The 20,769-nt window shown below is 37.3% G+C and overlaps 1 protein-coding gene across 3 annotated transcripts in view; it reads right to left on the bottom strand.

Annotated features, from left to right (window-relative positions):
• Positions 1 to 20,609, bottom strand: part of LOC6559388 (syndecan) — a 123,595-nt gene extending 102,986 nt beyond the window's left edge. For 2 of the 3 annotated variants that reach the window (XM_043216428.1, XM_043216427.1), the window contains exons 1-2: positions 20,389 to 20,609; positions 19,203 to 19,542 (exon numbers count right to left, since the gene is read on the bottom strand). In XM_043216428.1, the coding sequence (XP_043072363.1) occupies positions 19,203 to 19,325 (123 nt within the window). In that variant the 5' untranslated portion in view covers positions 19,326 to 19,542; positions 20,389 to 20,609. The remainder of the gene's footprint in view (positions 1 to 19,202; positions 19,543 to 20,388) is intronic. The other variant, XM_043216430.1, reaches the window with a different exon arrangement.
• Positions 20,610 to 20,769: the final 160 nt, after the last annotated feature.

Consider the following 20,769-nt stretch of genomic DNA (forward strand, 5'->3'; position numbering starts at 1 on the left):
ATTCTTAAACTTACAAAAGTAGTGTTTGTATGTAGATGTTTGTGTGCAGGTAATGCAGGCCACATAAAAATAGTGAAAACAAAGTCTAATGTCGATAGTGAAAGGTAACGGGCACAAAGTGGCCAGAACTGCTGCTGTTGTCGCCGTACCTGTAGTTGCAAGTTGCAGCTGTAACTGTTGCCAAGAGGCAGTGCTGCCTGCTGACAGCATGCTATCGCTGCTGTGGCAGCTGCTGCAGAAAAGTTCTACGAACTCGATGACTGTTCTACATCTATCTTGACTTTCTATGGCCACTGTGGCAGCAACAACAACAAAGAGTCCGACGACGACGACGACGTTTGCTGTCAAAAAATCTTCAATTAAAGGCGCAAGCACAAAAGCTGTCGCAACAACAAAAAAGAAAACGTAAAAGGGCAAAAGCAGGGTGAAAAAATGTATAAAATGAAGAAAATGGGAACATTCAGGCAGGCAGCAGCACATGAAAGTGGGCAAAAAAAAAAAAGAAGGAGCTCACACACACACACGTGTACATTTGTATGTGTGGCAATGTGGCAATATGGGCGGACGGGCGTCAAAAAGAAGTGGGCGTGTGTAGTTATGCAGTTGTAGCCTCAAATGAGCGCATTGCAAGACAATGATGTCAGATGCAGACCGGACTTAAACAGACCAGAGAGACCATATATATATATATATATATATATATATATAGAAGGAGGCAACACGGCGAATAACGGAATAGCAGCAGGGCACAGGGTAACAACAGGGCGTAGGAATGCAGCAGCCAAAGCATTTACATTCGTATTCGCATCCGCCAGATATATATGTATCTATATACATATATTCACAGTCATCGCAAAGTTGTGGATGGATATTCATTGTACTCACTATTTGTGATTGTCATTGTGTGTGTGTGTGAGTCCGCGCGAGTGTGTGTGTGTGTGTGTCAGTCAATGCATGCAAAGTTTGCCAACTGCCGATAAGCAATGGGAATTAACTGCTGAGCGAGCTTTCCCTTCTCTCTCTCTCTCTCTCTTTGTCTTCCGGTGTCTTTTTTCTTCCTTATGTAGGATGTGGGCAGCTGCACACTCACACTCAAGCACACACGCACACACACGTGCACTTGCAACTGCCTCACTTTTCACCGTACAATTTTTGAGCTCTTCCCTTATGAACCGTCAAAGTTGCTGCGTATTTTCATTCTTTTTCTCTTTACACATTTTCCATTTTTTCCTGCACTTCTCAAAGAGAACCGCTGACTTTTAGCGAAACTTTGAAGTTCTGCTCGAAAGCACAATGTGCTAAAAGTCAAAGGATTTATGTCGCGCCCCTTTGACATGACGTGAGCTGCTGAAGGCATTTGCGCACTTGTTAAAGCATGAAACAAAAAAGCACACGTATCGTTTGCCATTGCAGCCAAAAAAAAACCCAAAAAGCAAAACAAAAGCTGGCCAAAGCGGTTTAGAGGAAGCGGAATGTCAATTTAAATGTGTGAGCAAAGCCGCTGAGGAAAAAGGATTTGGAAAAGATTTGATATTACAATTGAGAAAAGGGTCAGAGGAATATAACATAATGTTATAAGTCGAATTTAAGATCAACAAGTGTCCGCCGCTGGGTGTCAAACTGACTCCGATTCTAGTAGGTAAGTAATTCAAATTCCTGCAAAGATTGCGTTATTTTGACAAACTTTTTTACGGTCTTCGGTTACGTATTGGTACTTTAATTCTGGTATGTAAGGTATAAAAACACCGATAATGATTACGTTTTTTTTCCAAACTTTTTTACAGTATTCGGTTTCGATGAAAAAAATGCAACAATACATTTTTTTTACGACACAAAATACAACAATTCTAAGCTTCAACTTGGGAACTCTCATGCTCATGGTGCAAAGCCAGCTAATTACAGATAGGTTTCGTTTCCGATTTTGAAATATAATTGGTAAACGGTTCGAATTCCGTTCTTCGCTGTGAATTTTTTATCGGCTACGCTGCCAATTCTATCGAGTAATACGATTTTTCGGTCAATTAACAACTTTTATAAGCCAGTTTGGAACAGTTTGTAAATATTTAATAATAATTAATATTTACATATTTGAAGAGAATGAATATGAATCCAAAACCAATCGGCAAAGCAGCAATGCTAATAAAAAAAAATACAATTTTCGAAATTACGATAAACACATAAAAACATTCGATATGTACATAAGAATGACATCAGCCCAACATGCGTCAATTTATTTAATGCTAGTCTAGCTGAAATATTACATTTCACCCAAAGGGTAAATAAAAAATACACAACGCAATTTATGATACGCAACAAAAATACAAATAAAAATGGAGATCAATTTCGTTGAGAGTTGCCACACTGTGGAAAATTAGTCGTTCAGCAGAGTTATTCAAAGTTGAACAATTGGATAACTTTAATACTCTGATATATGATATCAGAATACAATCATTAATCATATTTAAATACACATATAATAGATAGTCCAAAACAATCGCTTCTTGCACATGAAGGAATATGGTCCTTGCTGAATTTACTTTCTTCATTTTGGAGAAATGGGCGTGACATGACACAATAAATACCCCATGTTGTCGTGTAGCATGAAGGCAACGCTTCTGCTGAACGCCTAAAGCCATGCAGTGGCATTTGTGAAATTGGTATTTTTGCATGGACACCAACAACAACTGGAACAACAATGATAAAAGTAAATAGCTCGACCAGGCGGCAAAAGTGGCACAGAACGTGCTAAAAGTGAAATATCCTCTAAATGCAATGTAGACATATTGCAAAAGAACATTCAACAGAGAAAGACATGGAATGCCAATATGGAAAACTATGCAATGGCCAAGCAACCCCCTCCAATCTCTCGCACGTCTATTGGCATGCACTGTGACAACACTGGCCAAGTGTTTTGAACATTGAACATTTACACAACATCGATTTGCCTACAATGGGGCACAAACAGTCGAGTCATCGTCGTCATCGTCGTTGTTGTCATCGTTGACATTGAATATCAAGTGTCAAATTTGCACATTTTTACGAGCCTTTACTGTACCTGTACCTGTACCTATATCTGTACCTTTACCTGTGCACTTCCGTTCCAACAACACAAACGCACACTCAATCAAACAACCACACACACAGTCTCACACACACACACATACAGCAATCCAGTCTTCAATGGGCATGGGTTATGTGACTTGCATGGAAATGGAATTTCAAAGGTTCGCTTTTGGAGGCGCACTCTGCACAGTAAGCCCTGGCATCAAAATACAAATTAGCCTGGCAACGAATGCCCTACAAAAGTTGTCTAAAATAATGAAATATAAATATCTTTCTGGCTTCTGTTTTTCCTGTCACCAAATGCACTTACTGATTGAAGTCATTCTGTGTGCTGAGCTTACAAAAACCCTAATAAAAGGAGTTGTACAAATATATAAAAGACCTATTCGTTTCTGACTGTCGTAATAAGTAATAAGAAATGCACTTATTCATTGTGCTTAATTTACAAGAAATAGGCCAAAATAATTTGATTTTTTTTTTGTATTGATCTTAAACGTTTTACAGACAGCATTCAATTTTAGTAAACATACTTGGCTTATTCTATACAAACTAACATATGTGCTTGTCTTCCTTTTCATGCTTGCAACAATTTGGATTCTATGTTGCTTGATGAATGACATAGTCGTTATGCCCGGCTTCCCTAAGGGTAGCTCCGGAATATAAAAATGCTCGTGTGCACATTAAGAATTAGCAACTAAGTACGTGGCACATAGCGCTATTCCCAAATGGGCATGGCCTATAACAGCGTTGGGATCTACGTAGTAAGTAGGCAAGCACATGATTAAAAATGCACACACACAAACAGAAAGAGACAGCAAGAGAGACTGAGAGAGAGAGAGAGATAGAGAGAGAGAAAGAGACAGTTGGACAAACGTAGACTGAGCAACATAGTTGCAATGGACTCTCGGTCTCTCTCTCTCTCCGTGTGTAATTGGTTTGCCATGTCGAACAACACGAATACGAAAACTTGGACCTGGTCATTAAACTCGAATCGAGCTAAACGAAAGAGGGGCAAGCCGAGAGTGGGGTTGGGGGGAAGCCATCGGAATGCAAAGCCAGCGAATAAGGCAATGACTTAGAGAAATTCCCCAATTCATTTTGCGTAGAACAACACACACAATCACACACACACGCACACACACACACACACGCCACCGTCCCATTAAACGTAATCTAAAGCCGCACAGCTGAACCGCGCCAAGTCGAAAGCGTTGCGAATTCAATAATCGTCGTCAAAAATATGCCATTAATCAGAAGTGTCAAATTCAATTCGATTCAGAAGTACACTCGGGAGGGTAGGGCGTTATCAATAACAATTTGAAATAAGGGCTGATATGGTTGTTTCTTCATAAATTGCAAATTGTACTGATTAATTCGCATATTTACAGCTAATTGAAAACAATATATATATATATATATATATATATATTGTATTGTATTGTAAGCGCTTAACATTTTTCAAAAATTTTATGGCTTTGACTTCAGCTATAAGAAAGAATATTGATACGATTGAGAGCATTGACTGCTTTTCAAAGTATTAAATATTAAATTTGATTTGCAGACTACCAAGTTTGATAAACATTCCCCAACTTTAAAGATTAAGTACTAAATTCATTACGATAAATAATAAATATATTACATCATTTACAAAGGCTTGTTGTTTTTATTTTTCTCTTATCCTCCAAGGATCGACAAACGTATCCAAATTACAGCAAAATGCGAAAACATTTGCTTTCTGTATTATTTTATTATTATTTTTGAGTCCTTTTTCTCTTTTCTTTTTGTATATTATAACTTGGCCTTCAGCGATGTTTTCCAAACATTTCATGTCGCACGCTTGAGTAACAAGGCTCAAACTATGCCTCAGAAACAACAACAACAACAGCAACAAACACGCAAATGCATAATGCTTATTATATATACTGTGCCAAAATGAAAAACTCCAACACATTTATGCTAATTTTGTTGTCGTTGTCGTCATCGTCAGCGTCGCCTCTTCTCGCTGCTTGCTTCTCGCTTCTCTTTTTTCTTTTTTTTGCCTCAACTTATGGGTCTCGCATGTTGTTTGGGCCCTGTTTCTGTGTTCTCGCCGTCCAGTCTGCAGTAATTTATGTAAATTTTTCATCAGCCTCTGTGGGTTGCCCAGAGGTGCGGCGGGTTGTTGGTGGGAGTTGGGTAGTTGGGTAGTTTTGCTTACTACCTCTGGACAGGCCACAAAGTATTCAAACATATGAGCGAAAGGTAAAGTGTAATAGAGAGAGTGCGAGCGAGAGCGAGAGTGAGAGTGAGAGCGAGAGCGAAAAGAGTCGGGTTCACATTTGTTATGCACTTTGAATAAACCAACCCGGACGATACCCATACATTTATCCCACAATCCCCACTCCCATTAGTTATCTGCGCTTGCATGTATTTAAATATGTAATTAGTTTTGGTTGGGGGATTCTATGGTTATATTCCCTTTTTTTTTTTTTTGTATGTATATATATGGAATACGTTTATACAGAGCTGAGATCAAAATCATTGCAATTGAGTCTCAACGGAATCCACTTCAAATTAAGCTTTAATATGCGACCCTGTCATCAATCAATGTGTGCTGCGTATTCAGTGATAAGAACGAGAAATTGAAAACAGTGTAATTCAATTTCGCAGCTGTTAAAACAAAGACCAAACAAAAATATTAATTTTGCTGTCAAAGTTTCTGTATAATTTCAGATTCTCATATCATCAACATGGTAACTTGGCCTAAATTTCAAAGGAAGTAAGGCAATTTGAAATACCAAATCACTTTAGCTTCACCAAACAGACAAAATACACAAGTGCTGTGTTGATTTCAGTCTGAAAATTCGTTTGAAATATCAAACGTTTCCGTTCTACTAAGAGTCCAAAAAGGAGACTTCGAGTTGTATGTAAAGCAATTAATAGTCAATGATTCAAAATGTTACGTTAGATAATATTTTTTGCGGTTTGCTATTGCTACAGCTATGAACTTCTAAAGAGCAATAGCAAAAACCCCCTTCTCTGCTCTGTTGTTTACAATAGCAATAGTTAGATATTATGATAAACTGTATTAATACCCATTAAGAAAGCTTTATATTTTAAAGGGGAGCTTTCTAAATCGACTTGACTGTTGCTAATCAAGAATATAAATACTTTATACTTTATACATTTTATCTTTTAACAACGAATTGAAGTCGCAAATTTTTTCATAAAGAAGAATACAACAACATTCTGTAATATTTGAGCATAAATTATAAGACTTCTAACTAATCCCACAAATTCTCATTCCTTCGGAAATTTAATCAAAATTCTTGCTAAGCCTCAAAAAAGAAAGAAGCAAAATATCCCTCATCATTTGAGCAAGATTTTTATAATAACTTCTCTTCTCATACACACATTTCTCAATTCTCAGCATGAAGACAATATACCCTTAATTAAATCACATTCAAATGGATTCAAATGAATTGAAACCCGTTGGGAATTGATTTTGTTTTTGTTTTTATTACTGTCTATATTTGTTTATTGGAGCGTTGCGTATCAGCATGTGTTGTTGCGAGATTTTTAGATTGTTGTGGCATGCTGGACTTCAAACTTTATCAAATCTAATTAGCTGCGGCATAGAACTGTCAACTGTCGGCGCTGCCAATTGGCAATTTCCATTAACCATATGCAAAAAGAAGAGAAAACCAAAATGAAGCAACAACCACGACAACAAAGAAACAACCAACAACGGAAGAAACCAAGAAGCCAAGTACTAAGAAACAGCTACAAAACAGCGAGGGGCAAACAAAAGTCCATTGGCCCATGGGTAATTTAGAATGCAAACAGTTGGATGCAAAGAGAGAGAAAGAGAGAGAGAGAAAGTGGGGGCTTCTGCGGATAGGGAGCGAGCGTCCGCCCAGCGAGGAGAACTTCCTTTTGGCAAGCACAGGGCCTCAACCTCAACTTCAACAGCAAAGTGAGAATTGTTAAGAAAAAAAAAACAGAATATATAAAAATATATATATATGTATATAAAATAAGATGAAAAAAAATATATATGTGTAATGAAAATGTAAGCAACATAAAGTCCCACTACATGTGTGTTTGCATGTGGGAGTGCATGTTTGAGTGGGTGTGTGTGTGTGGGTGTGTGGGTGTGTGAGTGTGTGTGTGTGTGTGTTAGTGTGTGCAGAGTATCATCAGCGACGACAACAAAGCAAACGTGGAAAATTGAAAAATGTGCAAAGGCAGGCACGCTGGCAAACATACAGCAAGTAAAGAAAAAAAAATTTGAAAAAAAAATTGTGTGCAACGCAAAAGCAAACATTTGAAAAATATTACGAGTATTTGCATATGATGCGCATAGAAGGTGGAATGGGGCGGGGCGCAGGCGGAAGGCGGAAGGGGTAGCGACCCTATGGAGCAGCCTGTGGCGCTAAAGGCGTTTGGCATCGGTGGGTGGCTTGGGTGGTGTCATGTAGTTGGTGTATGTATGTGTGTATGTGTAAATAATACAACATGGCAAATACCAAACCACTGGAAAGGTATCTACACACACACACATATCCACATACATCCACACACACCTACACACTACTGTAGGCAAATCTCGTTCTCATTTCAAGCGTAAATGAAAATGTAAATTCGCTTAAAGGCGTGTGGCCGACGCTATATAGTCGAGCGGAACGATGGGAGGGAGTGGGTGCAAATAGGCTAAAGACAGCCGCCAAAACTATTCATATTTTAATATTTCTTATGTATAAGCACACATATTTATATATATATATATATATATATATATGCACAAATTTGTTGCAAAAAATATAGAAGAAAAACTATGAAGCATCGGAAGTAAATTTCAAGATTTTGCAAACGCGCAAATTTGATAAACAGAAGCCAATTATTAAATGCAAAACCAAATACGCAAACAACATTCCAATTGCACAGTGTGGCAAGATCAATTAAAATTCATTTAGGAAGAAGAAGAAGAAGAAGAAGGAAACATTCCATAGCCAAAATATTTTGATTGAACTAAATGCAAATTGAAAATTGAATATTTTTAACAATTAAAACTGTTGTATCGTTACTTGCAATCAGCCAAAGTTTTTTTGAACCAAAACATAATACACATTTCAAAAACACATAACTCCACAACGAATAGAGATAACAATAGATTGATTTGTTATTTATAAAACAAGTTTGATAAGTAAAACTACGTACAGTTTCCAAGAATTGATATTGGTGTATGGATTAAGTATGACTAGTTGCTATCAATACACTGGCTCACAGCTCGTTTGACCCAACACAGGAGATGTCAACCGAATTGTTACTTAATATTAAAATAAACACGTATTGTAATTCTTAATAGATTAGATCATAAATAATTATACGAAAAACACAAAATAAAAAAATGTATGACGGCAATAAATTATGTCAAATTAAAAAATAATAATTTATATTCGGCTTGTGTAAGCCAGCTTTCAAAATAATAATTTCCACCAAATTAAAAAAAAAAACGCTGCCATTAATTTGTAGGTAGTTTCCTGAGCGATTTATGCGTATTCCTACCCAAGGACTAGGTTAAGTTAATCTTTATTAGTTTTTTTAGTTCTGTATTTTCCAATATTTACCAATATCGGATAACTTCAATTAAGTCAAGATTCGACTAATCAGAGCCGCTGCTTCGGATCGCTGAGATCAGCACTCACCTATTTGGAGTAAAGTGTTAATTGAGAATCTTAAGATAAGTGTGTTCGGCTTCGATGGTTTCGATGAATTCCAGTTTTTCGACCCCCGCTGCAAAACAAGTATCATAATTGCAGCTGATCAACACCATCTCTGAGCACTTAATACACGTTTTTCAAGTGTATAATTATTATGTGTTGGGTCAAAAATGGTGTCAGCCACTGTAGCTCAAGTTGTGATTGATTCTTCTTCTTTGGCTTTAAAGAAGTGAATTGAAAAATGCGTAGTTTTATGTAAGTAGGAAACAATAATAAAATTTAGCGTTACGTTAAATGCTCATTTAACAATCCTAATAATTTCAAAATATACGGGTCACAGACCTCGGAGACGCATAATAATTTTATGATTAAAACATCGTTATTGAACAATATTTTAATGTTTTCAAAACAAGAATCAATATAATTTAATGACATTTCCACATAATAAAAACAATGTTACTCCATGCTTGGCTCATGGCCAAACTACAAATTTACGAGCACAAAATTCGATGCGCAATCCAAATTGACATTTTTAAGTCGATCCGAATTCGTAATTCTCTGTTGCACTTATAAGTAGAGAATGTTTGGAGTCTGTTTGGTTTTGAGTCATATTTCCGTTTACATATTGATAGAGATTCGAATATCTGCAGTGACTAATAAGAAAGAGTCGATGGCAAATAACAAGCTATAATATCAAAGTTAACTCTCGTCACTCTTCGTGGCAGTCTCCGTCACCGTCTCGGTCTCGGTCTCCGTCTCGCTCATCGTCTCGATCTATGTCTCGGCCTCCGTCTCTGTGTCAGTTGTTTGAGTCAGCAGACGGAAACAAGAAACCGTTGAAAGCTGAATACGTGACATATTCAAAGCTCGGCGCAGACAGAGATAGCGCATCGAAGAGAGACAGAAAGTGCGAAGAAGAGAGCGATGTCAAAAAGTTATTTAATGTGATATGGATATAAGCATTATTTTATGCAAATATTTACATAAACGGCAGAAATGTTGCGTTATATTTATTATTTTTTTTTCTCTTTTTTTTTGGTTTTGTTGCTAACAATTAATGCCTCAATGTCGAGGGCGATAAACAACAATAACAACAACAACGTTCGCAACAGCAAGAAATGCAGAAGCAGCAACAACAATGACAGCCCAGTCACAAAGTGGAAAAAGACGAATTATGCATAAATTGTAGCGGATTTGCAGAAACAAATTTTTATGATGATGGCCCACTCAGAGGCGTGGCCAAAAGCAACAGCAATAAAAACAACAACAATTCAAGCAAAAGCAACAGCAAAATTTCAAACAAAACACAAGCAAGAGCGCAGCAGTCGGGCGTTACCTACAGAGGAATGCTCTACTTATACTTATTCAGACTTGAGACTCATTAATAAACCTCTTAAATTTTCCGACTCTATACTCTAGACTCTAAAACTATTTAAACTGAAGCTTGAAGCCTGGATAAATATATTTATATGTTCACTTCAGCCTCACCGAATACTTTTTAGCCAAGTTTAGCTCTTGCTTTTTTTTTGTGGCCAAGAAAATTCAAATTGTGGGAATTCAAAGCGTATTCATTTATAGATCTTATCGATTTCCTGGTAACCGTATTTTAAAACTTTATCTGTCTCGTGCATAGTCTAATATATCCGACAAGTATCAAGTTTTGTATTTAAGTGCACCCAAAAATCTTAAAATTATTTTATATTTGCTTAATCTAAATTTTAAATTTCAATTTTGCTATCAAGTTAATTATTTGTCACGACAGGAAATAAATAGTCTTTGGTTACGGACGGAAAAACAGCATGCACAGAACCAATATACTCTTCTTTCTTCGGTAGCAGTGTATAAAAATGATGACACACTCGTACACTCACACACACACGAGCAGTTAATGTTGAAATATGCGACATTTGAAATATTTAATACGTGCGTTCAGCGCCACAGAGATCAAAGATAAAACATACATAAATCCTAATAAGACTAAGGTATATATGTTAATATTATCATACATTTTAATATATATATGTATATATATATATATATATAAATTATATATATTTATATATATATGTATATATATTTATAGTTATATATTCTTCTGAATGCATGCTAATTTTTGCAAGCAATTATTTTAATGTATCTTTTATTTGAATATTTTGTGACATTTGCCTTTCAATTTGATATAGCTTTGAAAATCTTATTGCTATTCTGCGAATTTTGAGCAGATTAACAACTATTTTTTCTGAGAATTAATTCTTTTTAAAAAATGTAATTAAAAACAAATATATAAATTTTCTCTATAACCAAATTGTTAAATATTAAAGTACAAAATAAGATGACGAGAGATACCCTTTACCTAGTTTTATCAAAACTGTTGCAGTTTTCATAAGCAATTCCTTTTTTATATTAAAGTTCTTAGCATTTTGTAATAATTCAATTGTCCGAAATGGAAGCTAATCAAACATGAAACTTGAGTCAAGTTTTAAGTTGCGAGTCAAATGTTGCATGTCAATAACCTGTCGTCCAACGAAAATGAGCAACAGCATCAAGTGATGAAGAAGAACAAGAAACGGAAGAAGAAGCAATGCAGCAAGGCAGCAACACAGCAGCTGTCACGCATGCAACGAAGGCCACCGAAGAGCAAGCAGACTGCAACACTGCCAACACAACAAAAACCAAAAGTTTGGTTTTTTGGGGCAGCTGCAATCTGTTGCAGACTGTGTTTGTTTGGACCCACGACACTGCCCCGCCACGCCCTCGCTGCCACACTGCATGGTAATTGTTTTTGCGCCTCTGCCCATACCCCATAAACAGCCAAAAGTTATGTGGGTATAACAAATTGGCAAAACTGATTTAACGACTGATTTAATCCCAAAATATTTGTTTAGAAAGAAAAATTTAGCATGTTTATATGTTTTTTTTTATTTAATTGTACCATGCTAATTTTCCAGTTTCCTTTTTATTTTAATTTGCTGTTTGTTTATTAAATTTCTGTTAATGCCAACCGATTAAATGGATATATATCAATATATAAATGTAAGGAGGATAGCTTGTTGAAGAGGAGAGTTTTTCATACACGAACCCAGTTTTACTTATTACTTAACTAGGTATATACCGTGTGATATCTGACTAATATAACATACAGCTTCCTTAGGAACATTCGGTCAAAAGATGAGCCCTTTGTTTACGATGATAACAGAAGTGAACTTAACCAAAATCAATGAGATTGGATCACTACATAATATGGCACCCATAGATCGCTTTTTAATATTTTTATTAAAAATTAGACGCCGGCAAGGGTATGTAATATTCGGCATGCCCAAATAAAGCCGTTATTCCATGTTTGTCTTTGGCTTTTGTTTGAGCGTAATGAGTATTCGGTTTCTCTGGATGTGTTTGCTGCCAAAAGAGCAGCAAGCAGGAACCAAGATGACTGTGATGATGACGAGGACAACGTCATACACGACGACATCATCGTCATTCGCAACATCATCATCACCATCGTCATTGTCACACACACAATATGCCAAAGTAGAGGAATGACAAGAACATTCTACTCCATATGCAAACATGCTAAGGCATCTGCTTGGCTAGCAACAGCTGCCCCCACCCCTCCATATGCACCCCTCACCATCCGGCGTGTAACATTGCTGGCCTTTTTGCTATTGCCCAGCAGCAGCAGCCACATGGTATCCACATGCGAAGCGACCTGAACGCGTTTTGTGGGCGTTTTCAGTCGCGCGCGATATTGAAACAGCGAAAACTGCAATTTCAATTGGAGTGTGTGCATGTGTGTGTGTGTGTGAATGTATGTGTGAGTGTGTGTGTGTGTGTGAATGTATGTGTGAGTGTGTGTGTGTGTGTGTGTGTGAATGAGCGTGTAATCGGAAGTTGGAAGTGAATCGGAAATGGCAAACAAGCAATTGCAACAGCTGTGAAGCGCTTTGGTTGCAAATCAGTTAACGGGTGCTAAAAATCAATTTTAAAGATAGAACAGAAATATATATATAGTATATAGTTAAATATTCCCCTTCAAATTAAAGTAATTACTGCTTCTGGAATTATTTTCATTTTATATACATTTTGTTATTTTCTTCATTTAAAGAGAAAAGTGCTCGTTTATTTGGTGCTATTATTTTATTTTCGTAATTTTGCTGATGTGAATAATGAACGTAATAATTAAATTGTACAATTTGTAAACACAAAGTTAGCTAATAATCCATTTCTATCATCTATCAACAAGCGACATCAGAGAACAGATTACTTGAAAAAGAAATGATCTCATTAAATTTGAAAAATAGCAAATTAATCACTCTATATAATCACTCTATGTATTTGTATATTTGTATTTTTTTTAAATTTTTCTGTTTGCAATTAAATAAATCACTTTCTGATTTCTGCTGATTTGAGATGTGACCTTAAAATATTTTAGTTATTAAACAATTACGTATTATGTTTATATGCGTTGTCATTTCTTTGAAATACACAGAACGCGGGTTGAGAGGCTGGGGGAGGTGAGAGAGAAAAACAACCCAAAGCTATGAAAACAGGAATTTCAAAGGTATTTGCTAAGGGCAAATTAATATGAAATATGTATTTGTATTTTTTTTTTCTCGATAATCTGTCGTCCCAAATCAAAGCTATCCAACAGCAAATTCCTAAGATATTACTTGATATTTATTATTATTATGTTGTACAAACATTGAAGCCGTAAATTAAAATTCACCAAATAAAACGATTGTTTAAAATTTTTAAATTATGAGCCGCTGGCATCTCTTCTCGCAAGAAAAACCTCAATATTGGAATGCTTCTTATTTTCTTTCTTTTTTTTTTTTTTGTTAACAATATAATCTATAAATTTTGAATGTGTAAACAAATTGCAAGGGGTGTGGAGAAGAGGAGAAGGGTGGGGGGATGTTTATATGTGAGTCGAAAAATTTGCGTGGGCGTTTGCGTGGGTAAAAAAAGCACACAAACACAACACACACACACTCGCACATGAAGAGCGAGTGAGAAAATAAATGCCATAAAATGTGCAGCAAACAACAAACTGAATTGAGAAAAAAAACAACGAATAACAGACAAAACCACACACAAAATGAGCAGCAGCTGAAAATGTGTGAAAAGTTGATTGAAAAAGCATCGAAAACATCAAACAAGAATAGTGAAAACAAAAATACCACAAAAAATGCTGCATACATAATTATGAAAGTATGCAAGTGCGTGGGGATGTGTGTGTGTGAGTGAGTAACAAATGCAGCTACATACAGTCCAATACTGAGCTGAGTCCCAAAATCCTAAAGGCAACAGTCAAGCACGACGGAGGAAGTGTCATGGTATGGGCATGTATCTCGGCAGCCGGCGTCGGGAATTTGGTGTTTTTTGAAACAACAATGGACAAGAGTGTGTATTTCAATATATTAAAGGAAAATTTACTCCAAAGTGCCGAGAAGCTAGGAATCCGACGTACTTTCCGGTTCTACCACGACAACGACCAGGACAAAAGCCAAGCATAAGTCCGGATTAGTACACTCCTGGCATATCTGGAACTGCCCCCACACGATAATTCCACAGGCCCAGTCTCCAGATTTAAATGCTATTTAAAATTTGTGGGCTCTGCTGGAAAATAACATCAGGAATCACAGATCCGATCTCAAAAATGCTCTGCTGGATGAGTGGAGCAAAATCAGTCCAGAAACGACCCGGAAGCTGGTATCTTCCATGAACAATAGGTTAAGGGGAGTTATTAAGGCTAAAGGATATCATACTAAGTATTAACATCCTTATTTAAGTTTTTATACGCCAAATATGTTACTTTTCTCTAGACTGTTGAAATAAGCTTTGACCTGTATTTTGGATAAGTTTTCAGTTTTTGACTAATTTTAGTTAATTAATTAATATTTTAATGAAAACTGAAGTTTCCTTTTCAAACGTGATATAACATAAAACAAATTGACATTTAAACATTTTGCGTTTGTTTCTTTGTTTAAACTTTATAGCACTTTAAAATTTTTGCTAGATACTGCCGTAATAAGCTGCGAGACACTGTATATCAGCTGCTGCTGCTGCGTGGGCTGTTAACTCCTTTTTTGTGCGCGCTGTTGCTGCTGTTGTTGTTGTTGTGCTTGCGGCTTACGTTTTCCATGTTAATGATATGCAAACACAAATGCAAACACACACACACAGATGCCGAGAAGTCAAAAGAGAGCGAGAAAAGAACAACAACAACAAAACATAGACAACGGCACATGCACAGGAAATACGCGTCATGTACGAGAACCTAAAAAAAAGGCAAGCTAGCAGAGAGAGAGCGAGCGAGAGAGGAAGTAACTGAAATCAAAAACAAAAATTTGCGCGCAATTTGCGTCAATGAATAAGGCCACACATTGACATGGAGCAGAAGAGGGGGGAGCGATGAGTAAATGTGTGTGTGCTGCTGCCATTTTTTGCAATTAAAACACAAAAATAAACTTGAATGCGCAGTAAACAATTCAAGTGTAAATTATAAAGAAGTGGAAAAAAGTAAGAATAAACATTCACACACACATGTACATATGCCATATGCCTCATCCTGTGAACAAAGAAAATTGCAGTTAATATTAAAACTAAAAATACGCACACCAAAGATATACAGGAAGAGAGAGAGAGAGAGAGCGAGAGAGCGAGAGAGTGCGAATAAAATCCGCAGTGGGACAACGAAAACAAAAATTGTAAAAACCAATAAGGCAGCAGTAAAAAGCAAGCACACCACGCACGCAAGAAAGAGCGTAAAGGAGAGAGAGAGAGAGAGAGGGGGAGGGAGATACAACTTGTCGTAAACAAACCGCAAAATGAAACAAGCTTAAGTCGAACATATGAAACACAGCCAAAGCAACAACGACAATGAAGAGCGGCAACAACGCATGATTATTGACATTGCGTTACCCTTCTTGCAGGCAGGCGGCAGGCAGGCAGCGACGTCGGCAGTTCAGTTCAATCTGCTTGTTTGGCTCTCGTCTTGAAACTGCCGGCCTGGCCTGGCCTGGGTCTGGTCTCTGCATGTTGTTTACCTCAGCAGAAACTCAAATTCAAGCAAAGCAAACGGCAGCAGCAGCAGCAGCAGCAGCAACAAACAACAACAACAGCCAGCAGCAGCCCTCAACTTTGCTGCTAGCAGCGCTGCCTCTGCCTCTGTTGCCTACTCAACTTCATGCCGCGTCGCGACGCGTCGCTTATCGCTGTCTTCTTTTCTTCAATTTTGTCTGCTGCCTACCCAACACTGATACGCACACATACATACACATTTTATGCTCGTTGGCTGCTGTTGTTGTTATTCTTATTTCACCGCCTGCACACAACACACACACACACGTATTATTATGCTATGCTCGCTCACTCGCTCTCTTACAACGTGCTCTTTCGCTCTGTGGCTGCAGCAAATGTTTTTGCTTTTGGTTTATTTGGCGGCAACCCTTTGGGTTTTGTTACAATTGCCTTTGCATTATGTTGTCTTGGCATGTAAAAATGCACTAATTGGATTTTCCTTTTATATGCTACATGTATAATTGATCCACAGACTCTCTCTCATTCTATCGCTCTCACTCACTCTTTTATTTACTCTCTCTCTCTCTTAAGCTCGCTCTCTTTGACTGACAGTTGCAGCGTGATCTTGTTTATGTACATGCACATCTACACACATACACATACACATGTGCATGTACTTGCGCATGTGTGTGTGTGTGTGCAATTAAGCTTTTTGTAATTAGCTCGTGTGTGTTTATAAAACGATTCCATTATTGCAATTTGTGCTGATTATTTATTGGTGATGATTTTCAATTGAACTTAGATTAGAGCGCGATTCAAGCTGTAAAATTACAGTACATGTGAGTTTATATATAGGTTTGTGTGTGTGTTGAGCAAAAGCGTTGACATTTGTAAGCCATTAAGAAAAAAAGCGCTGTTGATAACATTTTGACATTAACACCAACGACGACGTTGACAGCGACGCCTTCTGTTGCGTCGTTGACGATTTCGGCGTCAATGAGCGCGACACCAGCCAGCGAAGGTGAGAAGAGGATAGCAAGAGCAAGAACACGAGCAAGTAGCAAAGTGCAAGCAGCAACAACTGCTTATTAAGTAGTAAATGCAAGGCGAGTGTGAATGCGAACAGACAAATGTGCATTCGAACACACGCATGCACATACACACATGCACGCATATCGATACATATATGCGATCGTGCGACAGAGATAGCTGCATGCAGTAACTGGAAAAGGTGTGTGTGGAATGAGAACGAATTTGTGTCGAGCTGTAGTTAAAAAAAAAAAAAATTTTTTTTTGTTTTTAATTCTAGACGTATTTTTCTATTATGCTCATCTTTCTAATTGCTTTTTATGAAGAATTTTTGATTTTCAAGGTTGTGGAATTGAAACAATTGATGATTCTAATTTTAAGTCAACAGAAGCACAAAGACTAAAATGAATGAGTGACGTCATGGCACGTTTAACAGCTGACCAAATGAGATACTCCCAAAATAAAATGAAAACCCAAAATATTGACAATATCTTGTCGTCTTTGTCGATATGCGTTTCGGAATTGGCCAAAAAAGAAAAGCCTTCCCGGAAATCTATAAATAAAGAGATATTTAAGTGTATGTGTGTGTGTGTGTGTTAACAGCCCATTTAACGCAGCACGTGAAGATGAGCCAAAGATGAGCTGAGACCGCATTTAATGCGCCTGGTCACCTTTAACTAATAAACACACTCTCAACTCTCGCTCTCTCTCTCTCTCTGTCAATGTCACGCACACATGCCAATAATGTTAATGAGCGCAAAATGCGTAAACGAGCCAAAAACAAAACTAGAGCCAAGTGCGTTTGTGTGTGTGTTTCTGTGTGTGTGTGTGGAAAGCAGCAGGCGGCAATTGCTCAGCAACAGCATCTCCCCACCTCAAAATGTGTATGTGTTTTTTTGTTTGCTTGCACTGTCTGTCCACTTACACACAAACTCACACACAAACACACACACAAACACACACACAAACACACACACAAACACACACACAAACACACACAAACATACACACACAGAAATCATTATATTATCCTGCACACTCCAAAAAAGCTCTCGCTCTCTCGCTCACTCCTTTGGACACTCAGTCAAGCTCTTCATCAGTTTACTGGGCACGTTCTTAAAATGTGTTTTTTTTTATTTGGTGAGGACAACAACAACAGCAACAAAAAGAAGAAGAGGAAGATGGAGCAGAGCCATAACCACAACTAAGCCAATTTTGGCAAAAACAAGTGACAAACAGTCGGACAGACAGATACGCAGGAGGAGGGGAACGGAACGGAATGGGGTGAGACTGGACCGGAACGAGATAAACAAGACAACAGACAACTAGTGGTAAATTCGCAACGAAAGAGGCCAATGCATTATTTATGCGTTGCGTGTGTGTGTGTGTGTGTGTGCTTGCACACATTTTGGGCCAATAAGTCACATAAAGTGTGTTGTACAGCAAACAGCAAACAGCAAACAGCAAACAGCAACAGCAAACAGCAATTGGCAAGAACTGCATTTTCCATCACACTTTGGCAAACGATCAACAGAAGCAGATAAAGAAGAACATCGAACAGAAGCAGCAGAAGATTAGTTGCTTATGGGCAATGGCATTCATCACACACACACATGCAGAGACAGACGTTTTTAATGTCTTTTTACAGCAGCAGCTTGTTTCGCTCTTCATTTTCATCGTTTCATCAACGACAACAACAGCAAAGACGGAATACAAATTGCAAGCGTTGCCAGACACAAATGTTTTCATTTCATTCGCACACACACACTATGTATTTGTATGTGTGTGCGTATTGATTAGTTTGCAATAAAGTTGAGCAGACATTTCTCGTCTTACTTTGAATTTTAAGCTGCAAATTCTAACAGTGAGTGACAGAGAGAGTGTGAGATAGAAAAACAATGTGGAAAAACCTCAAGCCGCAAATAACAACAAATGAATCGACTGCAATTGCCTGGTGCGAAATAGGTGGACCACTTTTGAGGTTAGAACATTATCTTTTGCAAAATGTGATAAAAGTTTTAAACCAACAATCTAAATTGAGCATTAAGTATTTTGAAATCTATTATTTTAATTTAATTCGATTATTTTCAGTGCTTCACATCCAACACTTAATATTCAAAATGAATAACGACCAAAATTGAAATGGAAATTGTTCGCTTCAGTTTCAATTTAAATACTTAAAAAATCGTTTAAATATGTGCAAAGAAAAACAAAACAGCAGACGATCAATGCAAAAAATAAAAATCAAAGTAAAAGGAAATTATTTAACGGTAATTGATCAAGATCAGCAATTTGAGCAATTTCGTTCCACACCCATTTTATTCCCATTGTTTGCTTATAGATGATATGTTCCATTTCCACTTAAATCCCATTCCATTTATCACTTACCTCATCAGCTGCTTGGGTGGCGGCCACCAGCAGAATTAACAGCAACGCTGACACCAACATCCATTTACCGTTGCTAGACGATGACGTCGACGCCAGTAGCGCAGTTTTCAGCTTTGATTTCATTTTCGTTGCGTGGGCGTTGCGAAGAAGAAGCAGTAGTTATTGATGTTTTTGTTTGGTTGAACAGAAAAATGAACAACTGAATCCAAATTTCTTGTTGTTTATTGATCGACGAATGGTGGCAGCATAAAGAGCTCAGCTTCTTAATATTTTCTTTTTTTGTAAATTTTTATTTTTATTTTGTAAATGCAATACAAAATTGGGTTACACTAAAAATGCGCTGCGGAAATAAACAAATACGATTTAATTGACACACGTGATTAAACTGCTTAAACAGACACTCAAACACTTTATTAACATTAATAATTTTTTTTCATTTTTTCGCAATCGCGATTTATCAATTTAATTTCAAACAATACGCGTACAAAAACAAATCAATTGCGATCGGCTTGTGTGTGTGTATGCGAGAGCGAGATAGAGATAAATAACAGACATTTTACATTTACATTTAATTTTTGATAATGAACAGAAATTTTTAGTTGCGCGCGCGGCTAAAATCAAAGCAACTATCGATGATGATAGAGGCGTGAGGGAGGGAGTGGGACAGACAGAGAATGAGTGAGGTGAGGTGAGCCGTGAGCAGTGAGCAAAGCAGAGTGCAAAAGAGAATAAACAACAAGATTACAGAGCAGAGCAGCTGAGAGACAAGCAGCAAAACAAAAATGATAAAATGAGATAGTGGAGCGACAAGAGAAGAGCGCAACCAAAAAGGTGCTTGTGTAAATGTCTCTCAGTGTGAGTGTGTGTATGAAAATGAGTTTGTGTTGGTCTGACACGCTCTGCATGCGTGTGTGTGTGGTGTGTGGGCTGACAGTGTTGGTGAGCGTAGCACAAAATTACATTTACAAACAGCATCAATAAAAATAAAATTATTATTTATTAGTTTTGCATTAGAAAAATGTGTAAAATGAAAATGAATTTTACACTCGCATTTGCCTCAACTTGATTTTCCGCCCACAACTAACTACACACTAACACACACACACTCAAGCACATCTACTCTCATCACACACACACACACAAAACGGTGGCGGCTTCTTTATGTTTTTCTATTTTTTTTTTTTACGTTTGGGTTTTGCGTCAGCACACGAATTTTGTTGTATTTTCGCCGCTATTTGTACACGCTGCGCTTGAGAGCACCTTATTTATTTAATTGCACGTCGATTGGCGCATTATTTATTGCAATTACAACAAATTCGTTGTAATAAATTGTTAAATTTCTTTACACTTGAACTGGCAACGCGCGCTACTCCCGCGTCCGATAGCTTCGACGGTTTAATTTCGACTAATGTTAAGCAGCTATGTTAACTAACAGCGACTGTAGCTGCCAGGCTGACCATATGCTATACTCTTGGCTCTCACAAAGTGACACAAAAAAATACCAAAATTTGATATGAGCGCTCAGACCACTCACATATTTGGTATTTATGCGGTATGTGCAATACAG

This window comes from Drosophila grimshawi, unplaced genomic scaffold, assembly GCF_018153295.1.
Source record: "Drosophila grimshawi isolate 15287-2541.00 unplaced genomic scaffold, ASM1815329v1 contig_1369, whole genome shotgun sequence".
NCBI lineage: Eukaryota > Metazoa > Arthropoda > Insecta > Diptera > Drosophilidae > Drosophila > Drosophila grimshawi.